We start from the raw sequence: 15,463 nt of genomic DNA on the forward strand, positions 1-15,463 counted from the left end.
TCCTCATGTTTTGCCAGCCAGGTCAGTCTATAAATTATGGGCTGGCGGCGAGCCTCTTGTGAAAAGAGATAGATTCTTCAAGTCGATTAATCATTCTCCACTCCATTCTTCGAGATTTCGTTTCCTAGACAGACGTTGTACCTAGAATCCAAAATGAATATAGCACGATTGTTTTTCCCATTCTAGATTTTCATTACATAGGGGTATAGCGTTCGACTTGAACGTGAGACACACAATTTAATGATCCGTGAAACTCATCTCCCTTCCATTAGCCGGAAGCCCAATAACCAAACCCAAGAAGAAGATTCAAAAATTCTTGAAGAATTTTTCAAGAATGAAGAAGAGCGGTTTGATCCCCGAAGTATATATAGCACAAGGCGTGCATCTTAGAGACACCATAACAAAATATGTCCGGTTCAGAGGCATAGAGAAACATTAGCTGAACACTGAAGTAAAGGTAGAACATAACTATGGGGTATCTTTGGATTGTGAGACAAAAACTCAAGAAGTGAAAAGTAATATAGATAGAAAGGAAAAGATGGGTTCATCAGTTCTCTAGCTTGATCGGTGGCGCTTTTTCTCCTTTTTGGACCAGCGTACTATATTCATAGAGAAAGTGACGTTAGTCAAGTAGGTTCAAAAGAGAGGTATGGCTGAAGGGACAACTTACACCCGCAAGCGTTACAAAGAGTCTTGGGCCCCTTGGGGCCTTTCCGCCACTCGGGAGAGTCGTAGGTGCCACAGTCTGCACACATGTAGCCTGCCTTGACCTTTTTCCTACGGTTGTGCTCCTGGGAGCTGCGGTTATGCTGGTCGGAGGCTGTCGTGATATCGATGTCATACTGCACTAGGCGGCCGCGTCGGTCGCCTGTACTGAGACCCTGCGAGCGCTCGCCGTCTCCATAGCGGAGGCCAGTGATGACTTCGATGCCGTCGATGTGGGTAAACTCCTCTGCCGGGGGGGCCTTGTCCGCGACATTGTCGGTCGATGAAGAGTCAGAGTCCATGTCGTCTGCGCCGGGTTGAATCGCTACCAGATCTGATTGCGGCCCACTGATTTCGGTAGCGGCGCTACTGGAATGGATATTGGTATGCGAGAGCGTCGACTCGGACGAGGGAACGGAAGCGCGGCGTTGGCGGGCTGCTAGAGCTTGATGGTCTCCAGAATCTTGTCTCGAGAACAGACGGATCGCTTTGGCATCTTCCTCCTCTTCGCGTTTCAAATCAGCAATCCTCTGGCACAGGCGAATGTTCTCCATCTTGTGCTCCAGGAAAGAGTCCAGCAACTGCGATGTTTTGGTGGTATACGGCCGACATATCAAGAACACACCATCGCACCGTTTGCCTGTTTTCCCATTTCCTAGATCCACAGGCTGTCGCGCGATATGCGGGTGACCGTAAGCTTCCAGAATAGAGAATGCACTGCTGGGCTGACCGAACCGGAAATGGAGGCGCAACGGTCGCCCGGACGCAATGGCCTCCTCCAACTCGCGAGCGAACGTGGCCTTGTCGTGTTCGTGGAGAAATGACGAGATAAATTGGCCCGTGAGCTGCTCCACAGAATGCCCTGTGAGAAGCTTACACGATAAGGAAGAATAGGCGATCCGACCCTCGGCGTTCAGAATCAGTAACATGTCTTTCATCTCGTCCATGACGCGCTGGGTCCAGCTTGGCCCTTGACTGTAGTCGGAGTACCCCGTCGCATCGGCGCCATGGATCCCGAGGTTGGTGAGCGATCGTGAGATACCTTGGGTCTCCATCGCGATCAGATCGAGGCCGTCGGATCCCTGCGAAAAAAAGACGTCTCTGTGGCGATCTGAGTACAGCGGCGTAAATCTCGCTTTTTTGTCCCTTGAATAACGGCGACGACTCCCATGTCAATACTGAACTCACAAGCGCTCAAAGTCCCTGCTATAACCATGTAGTTAGCCTGTCTCATGTGCTGACGCTGGATTGTTTGGTTCAGAATGAGAAAGTTCATTTGTCTAACGCCTCCATAGTACTGAGTTGACTTAGTAAGGACACTTAGTACCTGGTGTTGTACCGCCGGGCCTGGCACGTGCTTTCGCGCCGCCTGCCCCGCGTCTTTCCGTCTTGGACGCGCAGCTGAGGCAAAGGAAGGCTCCAGGCAGCTGTGCTCGCTTTTGACATCGGGTTTTGACTCTGTTGTTGACCATCGGCTGGTTTTATTAGCTGGGGGTCACTCCTACTGTGGTTTCTATCATGTGAGGACAACTTCCGCCATCTTCTGATGTCGTATGACTGACGTTTCCAGGTGTAAGTAAGGCTGGGGAGCCCCGAATTTGCAGTGCCGATGAGGAGAGGTATCGTCAGCTAATATTGATCTCCGCGTTTCATTTCAGCTAAGATTGATAAACTCTCTATTCTTGGGTAAGCCGGTCGCCAGATTCTTGGGTTGTTGATCGAGAAACGATGCTAACTAACCGCTGCAATCTAGTGTCCGTTCGTTCGATAATACCCGAAGCGAGACCATCCAATTTAACACTCCTTTGACGCTGATTGTCGGATATAATGGATCGGGAAAGACAGTATGTTTCTAAAAATGGAAATGGAGGCTCGTTGAAGGATCGTTAAGGTCTAAACGGGTTCTAGACCATCATCGAATGCCTCAAATATGCCACAACCGGTGATCTTCCGCCCAACAGCAAGGGTGGAGCATTCATCCATGACCCTAAGGTGTGTGACTTTAGGCCTATCCTTAGGTGGACCGGAGTCAGTGGAGCTGACAGGATGTTTTTATATTAGCTTTGTGGAGAGAAAGAGGTTCTGGCTCAGGTGAAGCTGTCATTCAAGAGCACTTCCGGTGCAAAGATGGTCGCTACTCGAAGCCTACAACTTACAGTCAAGAAAACAACGCGGCAACAGAAGAGCTTGGAAGGACAACTGCTGATGGTAAAGGATGGCGAGAGAACAGCAATCTCGTCTCGCGTGGCGGAGCTAGATCAGATCATGCCTCAGTATCTGGGCGTCTCGCGAGCAGTCCTCGACTCGGTCATCTTCTGCCATCAGGATGAAAGTCTGTGGCCCATGAGCGAACCGTCAGTACTGAAAAAGAGGTTTGATGAGATCTTTGAGGCTATGAAGTACACAAAAGCTATCGACAATATTAAGGCACTGAGAAAGAAACAGAATGAGGAGCTTGCCAAATTCAAGATCATGGAGCAACATTCGAAGGAGGACAAGGCCAAGGCTGATCGGGCCGAGAAGAGATCGATCAAGCTGCAGGAAGAAATCGAAGCCTTACGGACCGAAACCCATCAGCTCTCCCAGGAAATGAGACGAGTTGCAGAGCTGGCTGACAAGGCTTGGAAAGAATCCGAGAGTTATTCACAAGTTCTCGGCGCCCTCGAGGGCAAGCGCATAGAGGCTAAGAGTGTTCAAACCACCATTGATAATCTGAAGAGGCACCTGGTCGAGTTAGACAACTCCGATGAGTGGCTGGAATCCACATTGGAACAGTTTGAGTCTCGCCAGGCCCAGTTTCAACAGCAGGAAGAATCCCAGAAAGAACGCTACATGGAGATCCGAGATCAGATTGAGGTGGCCCGACAAAGTCTTGGCTTGAAACAGGCAGAGCTTGGGAAGTATGAGAATGATAAAGCCCATTTTGAGCGACAAGTCGAAAGACGGAAAGTCATGGTTAAAGACATCGCGCGAAGCAACAACATCCGTGGTTTCGAGGACAACTTTGACCAGGCTGGCATCGATGAATTCATGCGGAAAATTCGCTGGCTCCTCACGGACCAGAACCAGGCTCTGGACCGAGCGCGAAAGGCCGCTCAGTCTGAGCTGCGTGAAATACAAGGAACTCTGAATGAAATCGGACAACGCAAATCGGCGCTGCAGGAGGGTAAGAGCCTGGCAAAGAGAGAAATGGCCAAGAACGATAGAGAGGCATCAGCGTATCAAAGCAAGCTGAATGAGATTAGCGTTGATGAAGGTGTTGAGTCTGCTCTTGAATCGAACATCGAAGATATCCAGTCGCGCTTAAGTCAAGCTAAGGATCGTGCTCACGCCGCATGTTGGGACAAAGAAATTCAAGATATTAATAGCCAGATCCGAGATCTTGAGGATAATAGCACAGAGCTGAATACTGAACTTATCGAGTCAACGAAGAAAGCTGGTGATTTGGCGCGCTTGGATCACCTCAAAAAGGAACTCAAGGATCGTGAACGCAGTCTAGAAACGATGTCGGGAGCACATGGAGAGCGGATATCAAAGCTAATCCGCTCTGACTGGCGGCCAGCAACTTTAGAGCAAGAGTTTCAGCAGGTTCTTGATGATGAGTCTAGGCAGGTTACCAAAGCTGAACGAGAGCGAGATGCCATTTCCCGAGATCTGGAGCATGTGGAAGTCAGACTCAAAAACATCAAGAACAATCTAAAACAGCGGGAAAAGGAACTCGTCGACTGCAAGAACGAAATTAGAGACGCAGTTGAAGATGAACCTTCGCAATACCTTGAGATTGTTAAGCAGAGGCAAATACAACTTGACATGGCCAAGAAGGATGCTGATATTTATGCGGGAATGGGCGAATATCTAAGCAGGTGTCTCGAAGCAGCGAACCAGAGCAAAGTTTGCAGAACGTGCGCGCGGCCCTTCAGGACGGAGTCAGAATTTCAAACATTCAAGAACAAGCTGGAAGGTTTAGTAAAGAAGGCTGCCAACGATGCGCAAGATGAAACACTACAACAACTTGGAGAGGATCTCGAGGATGCTCGAGCAGCAAGCACCGCGTACGATACTTGGGTCCGCTTGTCAGAGACAGATATCCCGGCTTTGGAAGAAGAAGAACAGCAGTGTGAAGCTCACCGGGATGATCTTTTGAGCCAGCTTGAAAACCACGATAATGTTGTCAACGAGAGAACAGAAAAAAAGAGGGATGTTGAGAGTCTCTCAAGAACAGTCAATACCATTGTGCGTTATGACATGGATATTAAGACTATCAAATCTCAGATCGATGAGTTGGTTTCAAAGCAGCAAGATGCCACATCTATTCGCACACTAGAAGATATCCAAGACGAAATTTCTGGTATCGGCGAGAAAATCCGGACTCTAAAGAGGAACCTCTCAAAGGTCACAAGTGATAAGGAAGAAACGCGCACTGAAATCAACAAACTCGAGCTGCAGTTAAGAGATGTCAGAAGTTCTCTTGAAAATACTCGGTTTCAGTTGGAAAAGAAGGCCAGCCTACTCGCTCGCATCGAAGAATACCGCAATCTCAATCTTCAACAACGCGAAAGCATTGAGAAAGCAGAGAAAGACATTGAAGGTCTTACTCCCGAGCTTCTCAAAGCCCAAGCTCAGTATGATGACATCAGTCACCGGGCTGAAACACGAGAGAGGGGACTGCTGCATGAGATAACCAATTTAACGGACAATCTGCATCAACTAGATCTTGCCAATGCTGATATTAACTCGTACATCGAACGGGGTGGTCCGAGTCAGCTAGAAAAGGTTCAGCATGACCTCCAGGTCATCGAAGATGAGATTGGTGAGCTCGAGACGGAGCAAGGCGAGATCACACGCGAGATCAACAAAATTTCTACTCAACTCAAAGATAGCGAGAATACAAAGCGGCAGTATTCTGATAATTTGACATATCGCCAGGCAACTCGAACGCTTGACAAGGTTCTGGGAGAAATCGAAGAGCTTGAGACACAAAATGCTGAAGTTGACCGCAGCCGTTTCAAGGAGGAATCGGAACGGCGCACTCGAGAGCACAACGCACTCGCGGCAAAACAATCAAGCAAGATGGGCGAAATGAAGTCGAAAGACGACCAGCTCATGCAACTTCTAGCAGACTGGAATACCGATTACAAAGATGCAGCGTCCAATTACAAGGAGTCGCACATCAAGGTTGAAACGACCAAGGCTGCAGTGGAGGACCTCGCTCGATATGGAGGAGCACTTGACAAAGCCATCATGAAATACCACGGTCTGAAGATGGAGGAAATCAATGCTATCATTGGCGAACTCTGGCAAAAGACATATCGAGGCACAGACGTGGATACGATCCTCATCCGATCTGATAACGAGAACGCCAAGGGAAACAGGTCGTACAACTACCGCGTCTGCATGGTGAAGCAGGGGGCGGAAATGGACATGCGTGGAAGATGCAGTGCAGGCCAGAAGGTCCTCGCCAGTATCATTATTCGCCTGGCTCTCGCAGAATGCTTCGGCGTTAACTGTGGGTTGATCGCACTCGACGAACCGACCACAAACCTTGACCGCGATAACATCCGCTCGCTCGCCGAGGCGCTGCATGATATCATCCGGGCTCGGCAGCAGCAAGCGAATTTCCAGCTCATTGTCATTACGCACGATGAAGAGTTCTTGCGCCATATGCAGTGTGGTGACTTTAGCGACTATTACTACAGAGTCTCGCGGAATGAGAGACAAAAGTCAATCATTGAGAGGCAGTCGATTGCAGAAGTATGTTAACATGACCTAGCCCCATTTACATGATCTCTCCATACTAATAATATAAAGGTGATGTGATGTGGTTTGAACTTGCTTCATACCTACCTAACTATAGGTACTAACTTCAATTGTCAATTTACTGATTAGCGCTCTTCCAAAATTATTAGCAACTGCTGAGGGCTTATGGATATTTGTTAATTACTGGCAGGTTGCAAGTAGATGCTACGGCCTGGGATCATCATTGATACAAGTAAATACGTAATGGTGGATGATGGGACTTCTTCATGGCGTTGGTACAAGTTCATAGAAAAGACAGTACTTTCTGTATTGCACCGAGACGGCTCTCGTTCTAGAGCCCAGAAAGTTGATCCAGTTATTCCTAGTCTATCTTCCTGTATCTTCTTCCAGCCCTTCTTCAGCTTCCCCCTCAATTAACGGGACGAATCGGAAATCCACAAAGCTGACATTATCTCCCAGGGGCTGTCCAGCTGGCGGCCGGGACCTAATGCTCGCGCCACCGGCACTACTGCCGTCTAGCTCGATCATGAACTGAAGACTTAAGACTCCTTGTCGGTCACCGCGGATGCTGACCTTGTTAGCCACAGCCATAGCGCGCATCGCTTTCCGGATCAGCGCGAAGCGGTAGTGTTCTATAATCCGAGGGCCTCGGGAAGACGGCGGGCTGACGAGAAAAGTCTCCGTTACCGTCGGAGCAAGCTTTGATCTTTTCGCTCGTGCTCTGCTGCTACCATCTTCGGCCAGGACCTTATGATGTGTCTCTGCTGTAGACGATGCACTCTGTTTGTGCTGCTGGTCTACGGAAAACTCCACAGTAGATTCGCTAAATGGGCCCCCCGTCCCGGACAAGGCGAAGAAGGGCTTATGGGTTGCCGAGGCGGAGATCTTCAGCGCGGTGGGATTAGTGGCATCGAGTTCCGTAATTGCATTGTGTAGCCAGGCCGAGCGCATGATGATCTTCATAATGATGGCATTTCGCTGTAAGGGGATATCGATCTCGCCCTCTTCGGGCTCGTAGGTAGTTAAATCACACGTGGTTTTGACTCCTGCCTCATTAAGAGTGACGCTGAGAGATGACCCAGTCTGGAGATACTGCAGGGTACACGAGTGATCGAGAAGAAGAGAGGGAGCGGTGAACGCATTCGAAGACGAATGATTGGATGTTTGCATCGGCGCGCTTCTCGACGAGTTAACCGCGGATGAGTCGTTGATACTGAAGATTTTCAAGGTTTCCAGGAGAGCAGAGAGTGAGATGACAAAGCAAGGGTACAACTCGCTCTCCGGAGAGTCATCGCTCTCTCCAGGAAGCTGTTGAGATGTGTCGTCCTCTTTGTTTGGCGGGTTGAAGGTGTAATTGCTGAAAAGTGCTTTGTCCAGGAATGCAAGCCCTTGGATGACACGGGCCTCCTCCACAGAAAATCGAATCCCGTCAGGTGTGATCTGAACGGTAGCTCGATGGGAAAATCCAATGCACTGGAGAAGTGTATAGAGATGATGAACATTGCTCGAGACGGCAGAAAATATGGGCTCCATTGTGACGACTCGGCCAAAATAATGACGCGGATGATCGGAAGGTTTAAGGTGAAGTATAAGACGGTCAAACACTTATGCTTTCAAGATTAAAGGGCCCGAGAAGCTCTTGAAAGAGGTTTGTGGGAACTTTGGTTGTTGTTCTAATGTACAAGGCCCTTGATAGTCCAGCTAATGGTACATGTACACACCCAGCGCAGATGGGGACAATTGGAATAAACGTGCTGCTCAGACGTACACTCCAACAGCACAGATCATGTAGACAGCTCCGAAACTATAGATAATTTCTCGTTAGCTTTTTTTGGTTTCTTCGGGCTGAGTATGTTTATTACCCAAAGGCCAGCGACGCGGGGATGCCGAAGGACGCGATGCTCGTAAAGGAACGATCTGGCGCAAGAGCGTTTAGCTGATAATCCCAATAGTACAACACTCAGGCAATACATACTTAAACCAAATAGACCGGTGAAAATAAGAGCTGTAAAGGAGATGTCAGTCATGTCTCCTCTACGGGGCTGATTGCAATGGGCTTTTACCAGCGAAAAGCAAGGTGAAGCCAACGAAGAATTGGCTATTCTTGGAGATAATGGGAGAGTAGGGATGAGCGGAGGCTGCCTCCCAGACTTCGTTCAACGACATGAGGAGATATGCGCAGAGTAGGTTAAGATAATAATCAATTGGCAGCGGGCTTCAAGTCCATTCAAGGTTGTCTTAAGCACTGAGCAGTCGCAAGTGGCGTCAAGCTGTCCTCTTGTTGATTGCCCAAAACGGGCTGCGGATCAACTTAACTCCGATGGCCCGTGAGTCCCCACATTCAACAGGTATCCAGCTTAGTCATCTGTTACAACGCGGAGATAGCCCGACTCAGCGCAGCAGGACGACGTGCCTGTCACTGCGAGAGCATCTGGACATCACAGGCCTGTCAGTTACACCGCATCATGGCTCCAATGCTGACAGAAAGTGGGCTTCCCAGGTCGGCGGGACTGAGATGAGTTTTAACTGACTTCAAAACCAGGTATGAAGCGGAAAGCTTCCGAAGAAGTAGCCTCCCCCGACTCGCAGCAACAAAGCAAGAAGGCCCGCACAGACTCTCCAGAGAGAGGGCCGAAGGTTTGTCTGGCTAGATAATACCATTATTGTGGAAGATGTTGACTCTTAGATAGGAAGAAGATGAAGACAACGATAAGAATGCCCTCCGAATCGTTCCTTTCCCCGAAAAGGTGAGCTTATTCGCGACGTAATGCGAGGGGTTTTACGGTGGTAGTAACCATGTGATATCAATACAGCCGGCGGTACTAGAAGAACGCCACGGAGATATCGAGTTTCGAGTCGTCAACAATGATGGATCGCATGATAGTTTTGTTGTGCTCACCGGACTCAAGTGCATCTTCCAGAAGCAACTACCGAAGATGCCCAAAGACTACATCGCGCGCCTGGTATATGACCGATCGCACCTTTCCATGGCGATTGTCAAGCATCCGCTGGAGGTAGTGGGGTATGTTTTGCATGGAATACAGCATCACGCTCTCTGCTGATGTTCACCTAGCGGGATCACTTATCGGCCATTCAACGGTCGCCGATTCGCGGAGATCGTCTTCTGCGCCATCTCTTCAGACCAGCAGGTCAAAGGATATGGAGCACATCTCATGTCCCATCTGAAGGTAGGTTGTTGCAACATAATCATAGTCTGTGTTGTCTGACACACGATGCAGGACTACGTGAAAGCAACGTCGCCCATCATGCATTTCTTGACCTACGCCGATAACTACGCCATTGGATATTTCAAGAAACAAGGGTTCACCAAAGAAATCACTCTGGACAAGTCTATCTGGATGGGTTACATCAAGGACTACGAGGGAGGTACAATCATGCAGTGTACGATGCTTCCCAAGATTCGGTACCTCGAAGCTGGCCGCATGCTTCTCAAGCAAAAGGAGGCTGTCCACGCCAAGATTCGCGCGTTCAGTAGATCACATATCATCCATCCACCTCTCAAGGAGTGGAAGAATGGCCCTTGTAAGGTCGATCCGCTAACCATTCCGGCGATCAAAGAATCTGGGTGGTCTCCCGACATGGATGAGCTAGCTCGGCAGCCACGCCACGGGCCGAATTACAACCAACTCCTACATCTCCTGAATGATATGCAGAATCACAGCGCTGCCTGGCCGTTTACTCAGCCCGTGAATCGTGACGAGGTCCCTGACTACTATGAAGTCATCCTGGAGCCGATGGATCTGTCGACCATGGAGGAGAAGCACGAGAAAGACATGTACCCGACGCCGCAGGAGTTCATCAAGGACGCCATGCTTATCTTCGACAACTGCCGGCGATACAACAACGAAAGCACACCTTATGCCAAGAGCGCCAACAAGCTCGAAAAATTCATGTGGCAGCAGATCAGAAATATCCCCGAGTGGTCGGTATGTAGCTTCGTCCGATTTCCTTGTCGCTGCGCTCTTCATGACCCTGGCTGACTGTCAAACAGCATCTCGCCGAAGGACACTGATCCCTTTTCGACCCAGCATTTTGGATAGAGGAGTTCCGGCTCGGTGGCGTTTTTGCTGTCTTATTGCTTGTTGTGTTTTTTACGGAGAATACCCAATGATGAGTGGAGCGTTGTCATTTCTGACCCCTTATTGATTCAACGCATTCGTGTAAATGATTAGCCTTGACAATATAAATGATGCCAATCATCGCATCCAAGAATTTCCCTGGACAAGCCCAAGCCCCCTTTAGCGGTAGTGTTTTAACCTTCGGGACAGGACGTGACGGGTGGAGAGCGCAATTTCGGAACAACGTAGGCGCGTCCCGTGCCTGAACGGGCAAAGCAATAATAGTCGGTGGCTCAGAATCAATCATGATTAAATGCTGTCCCGCCAGCCTCTCGTTGTCCTCGATCAGTCCTCCTTTGTGTCTGCCTCCTCTGCCTTCATGGACCGGTCATTGAGCTAGCGGTTTTATCCTCGTCACTATCGCAGTCTTTTGCGCAACTACTGGCTGTTCAAAAGCGTGCTTCACCCTCAGGAGCGCCCTTCACGGGGGCCCCTGTTGCGGAATCATTCTTCCACCGTACGATCGTTCATTGCCAGTGTGCCTCGACATCGTCAAATTCCCTGGATAAGCTTCTGAACCGCTAAACAGACGTATACTTTGTTGTCTACCACCCACGTCATTTGTCTCGGCTCCAAGTCGACGACTATCCATTCGTTCCCCCTATTCCGACCCCTCTTTTTCGAAGCCCAGTTCTCCACCGTCCAAGTTGGTGTTAAGCACATTTGAAAGCGAAGCGTGAATACAACAACGAAGAATCCACTATTTGACCGTGGACAAGATGGCGTTCGACTCTTTCTCGGATATCGAGCAGCGCAATCGCTTGCCAACCCTCTTTGAGGTCCTCAGCCGTCGAACTCTGGCTCCAGTCGATCTTTTCTCCTTCTACATCTACATGCGAGACCAGCAGCGCTCTGTGGATTATCTGGATTTCTGGTAGGCTTTCTCCGAATCTTGCGGGTGTTTGTTGTCAGCAATTTTTGACCCAAATATTCAGGCTCGATGTCTCTCAACATATGTCCTTATGTCGCCATTATGTCCGAGAGCTGCGCCGATCGGTTTTAGTAGCAACACCGGATCTCGAGAAGTCGGGAAGCAAACGTTCCTCGACGGTCCTCGATAACCTGGAGAATTTGGGGGATATTCCGCTAGTCGAGGCCGGCCCGTCGGGCATGCGCGGTGGGATACGTGATGCAGAAGAGAGAGAAGCGGATCAGCGATTGTCTGCCTTCCTTCGCTCAGATGGGCGCCCGGCTGGACACTCCCCTCAAAGCAGCCTTGGATCCCAGTCTGCTGCCCGAATCCCTTCCAATGAACGTCCTTCCGGGCGCAGCCTGTCGACGCCTGAGATGGCGCACGACTCGAATTCCCCAGGCCATACCGTTGCGCGGCCTGATATCCGTGCCAGCGCGGAAAAGATCTTGTACACGTTCTTACTTCCAGGGTCCGAGCGGGAGGTCGTACTACCGGAAGAATTGGTTGTACCAGTAATTCAAATGATCGAAGAAGAGGGCCGAGATGACCCGGAGGTCTTTGACCAGGTCAAGGATTACGTTTTTCAGGCCATGGAACGGGACGCCTTCCCAGGGTTCTTGCAGGCAAAGGCTCTGGGCAACCTTGTTCCATTGAGCGTTCTTGCACGCTTAGCCTTTGCACTAATCAGTTTCGGAGGCGGGTTCTGGGGTGCTTTCTACGTCGTACTCAGAGACAAACCAAGGCATATTCGCTGCTGGGTACGCATTCTCTTAATTGCTTTCTCTGTGTATGAATTCTCATTGACTATTGCAGGTGATTCTACCTTTCGTCATCGCCTCGTACTTCCTCACATCTTATCAATACAAGATCGACCCTGTCATGGCGTTTCTGGGCTATAGCGAATACACCTTTATGAACTGGGCCCCAATCCGCGAACCATACGTCCGGAAGCTGCTCAACAAGAGAGCAACAGCGACTGCCCTTACCGCTTTCTTCGTCGCTGCCGCCTTGAGCATCCTGTTCATCCTCGTCCCCGGCACGATGCTCTGAGACTTTCGACTCTGTCACTTACTCGGTGTTGGCCGTTTGATCGCAAATAATCACATAATGTCTTCCTTTGGCGTCATGGCGCAATGCTACTTTGGGCTCATCTCATGTGCATAGATGGGAATTGGTGACGTCCGCCTCGTTCCTTTGTTCTCCTTCTCTTCTTCATAACTCTTTTTCTTTCCACCTATTCAAGCCCTGCGTACTGGATGCGCGTTGCATGGACATTGATTTTGATTCAATCATTTTTTCTCTTTTCCCATTTCCCATTTCCAGGGATCAGCACAGACTCGATACTTATTTCCTACCCTACCATTTGGCAATTCCAGCTTGTATTCCCCATCTCTCTCCTGGGGCTTTGAGTTGATTAATTCCTACTCTTGTCGAAGCCCGAGCTATCCAATCTTCTCTACACTCGATTTTCTTATGTTTTTACTTTATCCTTGTTTTTCCAATACCCATTGATCGACTGTCTGTTTTGTGCAGTTCTGATATCCACCCGACTTGATTGGGATCTTGTCCTTAGCGGTTATCTAATGTCTCAATGTATTCATTATGTATCTTTTAGTCATGGCTTGTAGCTCGCAGAGTACGACGGCCTTTTCGTATGCTGTATGTCATTTTAATCATTTTTTGGGATTCTAGTATCTGGTGTCATGACGGTCATTACTTTGCCCGCCCCACTCCTTTCTTAAGCAAGGATAGATCCATTCAAACAACAATGCAATGCAATACATTATTGATTCGTTAAATCATGATTTCTTCCCCAAGACTCGCTTCGCATGCCGGGCGGAACTGGGGCCGGCTCTGGCGGCGCCCGCGCCCTCATCGATGTCCATCCGCGAGGGGAGGATGATCTGGTCTGCAACACCCTCGGCCCCGTCATCCCAGTACCCGTCGTCATCCTGGTCGTCGTCGGCAGTGAACTCGCGTTTATTGTTACTGTTTCCGGCGGGGTGTGGCCCTCCTTTCCTCTGGGCCAGGGGGACACCACCACCACCACCACCACCCTCGGAGGACGAAGAGGCAAGGGCCTTTTCGAGCTGTTGCGCGCGGGCGCGCTCGTCGGCCTGTCGTTTCTGCGCTTTGGCGGTGATGGATTTGATCTCGGCTTCCACGTCGCGGATAACGTCGTTGCAGCGGGTTTCCCAGTGGGCGAGCACGGAGATCATGGTCGGGAGGGAGTGCACGTTGACGTCGCGCAGGGGTGCAACGGCAGTGACGTTGACGGTTGGCGGGGTGGATGCGGGGGAGAGCCGCGCGGTGATCAGGGAGGAGTAGATGGCGGTTGTGACAAGAGTTTCCAGCTCAGACCGGTCGGTGATAGACAGCGCAGCCATCAGTGAGCTGTAGCTGAGCGTCTTAAGGGTGGCGGAGAGAGTCAGGAGCGAAAGTAGCCGGAGCTTCAGCGTTTGTTGCTGGTTGAGCTGGGGGAGGTTAGGTGTTGCTGCATCATTACCCCCAACCGTCAGTCGATCTCGGTCAGATAAAGCTCTTGAAAAAGAAGAAGAACACACATTGATACTCCTGCCACGTTCCCCAGGCAAAGATCTCCAGTAGTCTCAGGTATCCACGGAACTCATCGGGCGTGTCTGGCGAGTTCAGTGACTGGATGGTAGGCGTCTCCAGGAGCTCAGCGAAGACGTATGTATGTGGACTGGACGTTGCATTTGTAATGATATTGGCAACAAATCGTGGAGAGGTCGCGCTATTTGCATTGGCGAGATGGACGAACGGCTGGAGGGCCTCCAACGCCCGCGAGTGCACCTGGTCCATATCTGAGGTCCGGATGTCGTCTCTCGCAGGCTTCACTGTAGGCGGGGGAGCAGTAGTACCACGATCTCTAGTGATGTCGTGTCAGGGCTAGCTTTACAGTTCAGAGTAAAAGTATATGTATTCACAAAATCAATTGATATTCAACACAAGGATCGAAAATCTGACTCGCTTTCAGCTCCGAAGAAAAGAATCGCATTGCTCATCATCTCGCTCAGTCTCTCAGTGATGATGTCCACAGCCAGTGCTGGCCGGCAGTATTCACACCGCCCTAGAGCGGGCCTTAACCGGTCTACTTGGTGTCATGTCTCTTCCCTCCTCCATCAACCTCCAGGCAGTTTTTCAACTTGTTTGAAAAAAAGAAGGCTTTCTCGCCCGATGAAGGGTGAATATTCCAGGGGCAACAACTATAATACTTCCAGGCTGGCTCAAACATGATCAAAGCTAAGCAATATCCTATTATTTTGATCTACACTAATACGTAGTCCTACTACGTACTCTACGGAGTATATCCACTGACAAATCTACTAAAATCAACATGTCGTTATTTTATGTATAAGCTTATGTCTTGCTGCAGACAACGTGAGGATTGGGAGCTTGTTTTATAAGCATGGGCACTTGATATCTGGAGTATAGAGTACACGGACTTCAAAAGGACACTCTGTACAGGCTATAATGATCTATCCCTTGGTCCTGACAGCAGATCGATACGGAGGAACTAACCAATAAGTACTCCATACAACCCATACAACCCATACACTAGCCAGTTAGTTGGTTGGCTAGCTGGTTAGTTTGCTGCAGAACCCGTCTCATATCACTTCTCTATCTCTGCAGCTAGTTAAGATATCATTCAACCTCCGAAAGATCCTTGAACTTATGAGGGGCAAGTGGCTGGCTGGGTTGGAAAATAATAAGCACAATCAAGGCTATACCAACAATCTGATCGATCAACGAAGCCACTTTGTACTGCGTACTGCGTATGTTGGTCAGACCCTGTGTAAGAATTATTATTAGTTTTCCCATACTCCATACCGCAAGGAGGCTGGCGAGGCGTGCCGTTGGTGAAACTGCTCGCTCAGCCGCTGATTAATTACCAAGTCCGGAACCTGCATCCGCTCTCGTCGCCTTC

General features: G+C 49.7%; 7 protein-coding genes across 7 annotated transcripts; 3 read left to right on the forward strand and 4 right to left on the reverse strand.

The window, feature by feature from the left end:
* Positions 1-161: 161 nt before the first annotated feature.
* On the reverse strand, positions 162-2,374 carry ASPZODRAFT_129765 (hypothetical protein). The gene is made up of 3 exons (XM_022722349.1): positions 1,885-2,374; positions 671-1,840; positions 162-599 (listed from the first exon to the last, which is right to left on the reverse strand). The coding sequence occupies exons 1-3, from the start codon at positions 1,979-1,981 to the stop codon at positions 556-558; spliced, it is 1,311 nt and encodes a 436-aa protein (XP_022583838.1). The 5' UTR covers positions 1,982-2,374; the 3' UTR covers positions 162-555.
* Positions 2,010-6,675, forward strand: ASPZODRAFT_1454000 (hypothetical protein). Its single transcript, XM_022725095.1, has 6 exons — positions 2,010-2,277; positions 2,364-2,391; positions 2,459-2,549; positions 2,614-2,697; positions 2,767-6,456; positions 6,514-6,675. The coding sequence occupies exons 1-6, from the start codon at positions 2,259-2,261 to the stop codon at positions 6,520-6,522; spliced, it is 3,921 nt and encodes a 1,306-aa protein (XP_022583839.1). The 5' UTR covers positions 2,010-2,258; the 3' UTR covers positions 6,523-6,675.
* Positions 6,647-8,446, reverse strand: ASPZODRAFT_1454013 (hypothetical protein). The gene is made up of 3 exons (XM_022725096.1): positions 8,438-8,446; positions 8,325-8,379; positions 6,647-8,266 (listed from the first exon to the last, which is right to left on the reverse strand). Exon 3 carries the CDS (start codon positions 7,993-7,995, stop codon positions 6,829-6,831), a length of 1,167 nt encoding a protein of 388 aa, XP_022583840.1. The 5' UTR covers positions 7,996-8,266; positions 8,325-8,379; positions 8,438-8,446; the 3' UTR covers positions 6,647-6,828.
* ASPZODRAFT_14052 (hypothetical protein) lies at positions 8,221-8,628 on the reverse strand (the record flags this gene model as incomplete). The annotated part of the gene is made up of 4 exons (XM_022724672.1): positions 8,221-8,266; positions 8,325-8,379; positions 8,438-8,467; positions 8,526-8,628. The coding sequence occupies 4 exons, from the start codon at positions 8,626-8,628 to the stop codon at positions 8,221-8,223; spliced, it is 234 nt and encodes a 77-aa protein (XP_022583841.1).
* Positions 8,629-8,978: 350 nt separating this feature from the next.
* Positions 8,979-10,574, forward strand: ASPZODRAFT_129768 (hypothetical protein). The gene is made up of 5 exons (XM_022722350.1): positions 8,979-9,099; positions 9,153-9,209; positions 9,276-9,484; positions 9,536-9,650; positions 9,702-10,574. The coding sequence occupies exons 1-5, from the start codon at positions 9,007-9,009 to the stop codon at positions 10,461-10,463; spliced, it is 1,236 nt and encodes a 411-aa protein (XP_022583842.1). The 5' UTR covers positions 8,979-9,006; the 3' UTR covers positions 10,464-10,574.
* A 746-nt stretch (positions 10,575-11,320) lies between these two features.
* Positions 11,321-12,564, forward strand: ASPZODRAFT_60768 (hypothetical protein; the record flags this gene model as incomplete). Its single annotated transcript, XM_022728945.1, has 3 exons — positions 11,321-11,475; positions 11,537-12,272; positions 12,328-12,564. 3 exons carry the CDS (start codon positions 11,321-11,323, stop codon positions 12,562-12,564), a joined length of 1,128 nt encoding a protein of 375 aa, XP_022583843.1.
* A 482-nt stretch (positions 12,565-13,046) lies between these two features.
* On the reverse strand, positions 13,047-14,539 carry ASPZODRAFT_129772 (hypothetical protein). The gene is made up of 2 exons (XM_022722351.1): positions 14,079-14,539; positions 13,047-14,008 (listed from the first exon to the last, which is right to left on the reverse strand). Exons 1-2 carry the CDS (start codon positions 14,335-14,337, stop codon positions 13,314-13,316), a joined length of 954 nt encoding a protein of 317 aa, XP_022583844.1. The 5' UTR covers positions 14,338-14,539; the 3' UTR covers positions 13,047-13,313.
* Positions 14,540-15,463: the final 924 nt, after the last annotated feature.

The sequence above is a fragment of the Penicilliopsis zonata genome (genome assembly GCF_001890105.1).
Source record: "Penicilliopsis zonata CBS 506.65 unplaced genomic scaffold ASPZOscaffold_3, whole genome shotgun sequence".
Classification (NCBI taxonomy): domain Eukaryota; kingdom Fungi; phylum Ascomycota; class Eurotiomycetes; order Eurotiales; family Aspergillaceae; genus Penicilliopsis; species Penicilliopsis zonata.

What these genes read in the sequence shown, in the direction of transcription:
- ASPZODRAFT_129765 (XM_022722349.1), bottom strand. Translation starts at nt 1,981, where the DNA reads ATGAACTTTCTCATTCTGAACCAAACAATCCAGCGTCAGCACATGAGA. An exon ending in TTTGAGCGCTTGTGAGTTCA is followed by an intron (nt 1,841 to 1,884) that starts GTATTGACATGG and finishes GGGACAAAAAAG; the next exon opens with CGAGATTTACGCCGCTGTAC. An exon ending in TCTTTGTAACGCTTGCGGGT is followed by an intron (nt 600 to 670) that starts GTAAGTTGTCCC and finishes CTATGAATATAG; the next exon opens with TACGCTGGTCCAAAAAGGAG.
- ASPZODRAFT_1454000 (XM_022725095.1), top strand. An exon ending in ATAATGGATCGGGAAAGACA is followed by an intron (nt 2,550 to 2,613) that starts GTATGTTTCTAA and finishes AACGGGTTCTAG; the next exon opens with ACCATCATCGAATGCCTCAA. An exon ending in CATTCATCCATGACCCTAAG is followed by an intron (nt 2,698 to 2,766) that starts GTGTGTGACTTT and finishes TTTTTATATTAG; the next exon opens with CTTTGTGGAGAGAAAGAGGT.
- ASPZODRAFT_1454013 (XM_022725096.1), bottom strand. Translation starts at nt 7,995, where the DNA reads ATGGAGCCCATATTTTCTGCCGTCTCGAGCAATGTTCATCATCTCTAT.
- ASPZODRAFT_129768 (XM_022722350.1), top strand. Translation starts at nt 9,007, where the DNA reads ATGAAGCGGAAAGCTTCCGAAGAAGTAGCCTCCCCCGACTCGCAGCAA. An exon ending in CTCCAGAGAGAGGGCCGAAG is followed by an intron (nt 9,100 to 9,152) that starts GTTTGTCTGGCT and finishes ACTCTTAGATAG; the next exon opens with GAAGAAGATGAAGACAACGA. An exon ending in TCGTTCCTTTCCCCGAAAAG is followed by an intron (nt 9,210 to 9,275) that starts GTGAGCTTATTC and finishes ATATCAATACAG; the next exon opens with CCGGCGGTACTAGAAGAACG.
- ASPZODRAFT_129772 (XM_022722351.1), bottom strand. Translation starts at nt 14,337, where the DNA reads ATGGACCAGGTGCACTCGCGGGCGTTGGAGGCCCTCCAGCCGTTCGTC. An exon ending in AACGTGGCAGGAGTATCAAT is followed by an intron (nt 14,009 to 14,078) that starts GTGTGTTCTTCT and finishes GTAATGATGCAG; the next exon opens with CAACACCTAACCTCCCCCAG.